At 40.5% G+C, this 2,608-nt stretch overlaps 1 protein-coding gene across 2 annotated transcripts in view; it reads right to left on the reverse strand.

Moving 5' to 3' along the window:
- The window catches only part of fzr1b (fizzy/cell division cycle 20 related 1b), a gene marked incomplete in the record, with an annotated part of 15,175 nt that overhangs the window by 2,741 nt on the left and 9,826 nt on the right, over positions 1-2,608 (reverse strand). For both annotated transcript variants that reach the window (XM_014025088.1, XM_014025087.1), the window contains 2 exon segments: positions 916-1,008; positions 1,140-1,244. In XM_014025088.1, coding sequence (XP_013880542.1) covers positions 916-1,008; positions 1,140-1,244 — 198 coding nt within the window.

Raw genomic sequence — 2,608 nt, forward strand, 5'->3', positions numbered from 1 at the left:
TCCTCCACCTCAGACGTTCAGAGATGTAACTGTCTGTGATACTGTGGTCACTCTCCATGTAGCATCAATTATGCTAATGCTAGCTGCCTGTCGCGTTCTCTCGTCCTGGCCACACCTCCGCTCTCTAACCCCCCTTCCCCACCCTCACCCCCTCCCCTACCCACTTTGATGCATTTTTCAAATTTTGCCTTGGGGCGGAGTTATCTTTTCACAGGGGGGTAAAATACACTTTAAGTATTTGTAGCGATTGTAAATTTTGTTGTTGTTCTTTCAACAAGTGGAAGCTAATGTTTGCCACAGTTAGCTTATCGTTCTCTGTCATCCTGCTCTCTTGCCTTTAGCGTCATACTGCTGGATGGTCTGGTACAGCCTTCGGTACTTTTCCTTCCAGTTTGGTGTAGTCCATTATTATTGTTGTGTCACAAATACAACTAAATAAGACTCGCGCATTTGCGGTCCCGCCCACATCTAGACGGCTTCCTGCTCAGTTTAACAGGGCAGGGGTAGAGTAGCAGCACCCTCTGCTGGATGAAGTCAAAACTACACTGAAATAAGGTTTAAATGAATGTTTTCAATTTATCGAATGGAAGAAATTTTAATCTAATAAACCATTATTCGACAATTAATCGTAAGTTGATTAATTGTTAGCATCCCTAGCAGGAACATTATAATATTTCGGTTAAAATCATGTCATTAAAAACCAAGAGCACAGTTAAGGTTCATATATATGGAAAGACTGGAGCTGCTGCTCATCAGTCTCGTCAGACAAAAAGTTTGATTTTTCCAAACTGAAGATGTCACAAAGCTACGACAAAAAATAAAAACAACTTTTCCACAGAAACCCTCTTCACAATGTCCGAACATTCCCTTCAACACAAACACGTGAGCTTGCACGTATCCACGAAACCCTCGTACCTTTGTGCAGCGCGTCTTACTGAAGATGCTCCAGAAACGGAGCGTCTCATCTCCAGCTCCGGTAACAATGGCCTCTCCGTCTGGAGACACAGCCTGAGGGGAGAAAACACAAACCCAAACAGGATTTACGAGTCAAATAAAACAAACACTTGTACAAAGACGCCACTTGTTCTGGCCCGGCTGTGATGGCAGGACCGTCGCCTGCACAGTGACAGAGAACGTACCAGGTACAAGACTCTGTAGGAATGTCCCGTCAGCTTGGCCACTTGTGTTAACGATGGATACTTCCACACCAGGATCTGGTTCTGAGAGTAGCCGTGAGTGCTGACCTGCAAACACACAGGAAGTGACCTCACTTTAAACGCCAGATGTAGAAACTGCAGGAAGGACAGAGACAACGTGCTGAGTTCACACCCGACTCTTCCTGTTTGGAGCGACAAGAAAACTCAACCTGCTGCAGGTTTATCGAAATGAACGCGTTTAAATTAGAGACAAGAATAAAACTGCAGAGTTGAAACTGTTTGTCCCTGAAGAACAAAGTGTTTCAACCTGTCCTTTTCACTCAGCTGCACACACTTTATAATCCAGCTCTGTTAGAGAGGAGACGTTCAATCACAACATGCTACAGGTCAAACATTACATGACACATTTTTAAAGACATTTAATTTTATCCTCTTTCAATTTTGTTTTATTTTACTTATCTCAAACATAACTATCAAAAAACACATCATTTTAATTTCTTTTAAAAATGAAATCTCTCCAGTTATCCTAAACAATCAGAATCACTAACTCATTAAGGTCTGAACATTGTTTTATATGACTTTATTGCTACTATATTTTTGTAAACAGCTGCCTCAGTCCATTTGATCAAATCCTAACTCTCATTTATTAGGAGTTGTTGAGCGCAGGTGTTCCAAAATGTTTAACTGTTAAAAATCAGGGTTTCTGCATGTTTTTATTGCCATATTTAATGTAATTTTTAAAAACATCTTTAATGACAGTGAATACATTAACTACTGTATTACGCATTTTGTTGTTTTCTTTTACAGAAGATGAAGTTTGCAAGTTTTTTTCCTATTTGAAACTTATTTAAACCATAAATACGAACTTTACCTCAGATGATTTCCATTAAATGGAAATTAGTAAATAAAAACGGACTGATCTGTGTGTGAAACGCTGGTTAGGAGCGTTTGGTGCAAACTGTCCACACTTTTATTTACATCTAATAAACCAGTGTTTTGATCTGTAGCAGTAATCCTTCACCATCCTGACTGTCAACCATCTGCAGCCTTAAAATCCTTGTTTTCCAAACACTTTTAGCTGCAGTTTGCATTTAACTGTTTGGTTTTCAGGTTTTCTCTCGAATGACCAGGAACATTTATTAAAGGGGCAATATCAAGTAAAATCACCTTTTTTGAGTTTTACATCATGTTGTAATGTTACACTCTCATAAAAAACATGTCCAAAGCCTTGTTTTGACTCATTCATGCATGTTTGAGAAATCCTGCAGTGTTTTTAGGAAGCCATGCTGAGGAGCAAAACGACAGGTGGGGACCAGAAACACCTCTGGGACGTGTCTTTAAGCCGAACTTCCTCATGGCAGAGCACCCCGCCCATAACTCCTGCAGGCTCTGGGGTGAAAGTGAAAGTGAAACTTAACTGTCTGCTGAGCTCTCAACATTAGGTTTCACTC

Source organism: Austrofundulus limnaeus, unplaced genomic scaffold (genome assembly GCF_001266775.1).
Source record: "Austrofundulus limnaeus strain Quisiro unplaced genomic scaffold, Austrofundulus_limnaeus-1.0 Scaffold455, whole genome shotgun sequence".
Lineage (NCBI taxonomy): Eukaryota > Metazoa > Chordata > Actinopteri > Cyprinodontiformes > Rivulidae > Austrofundulus > Austrofundulus limnaeus.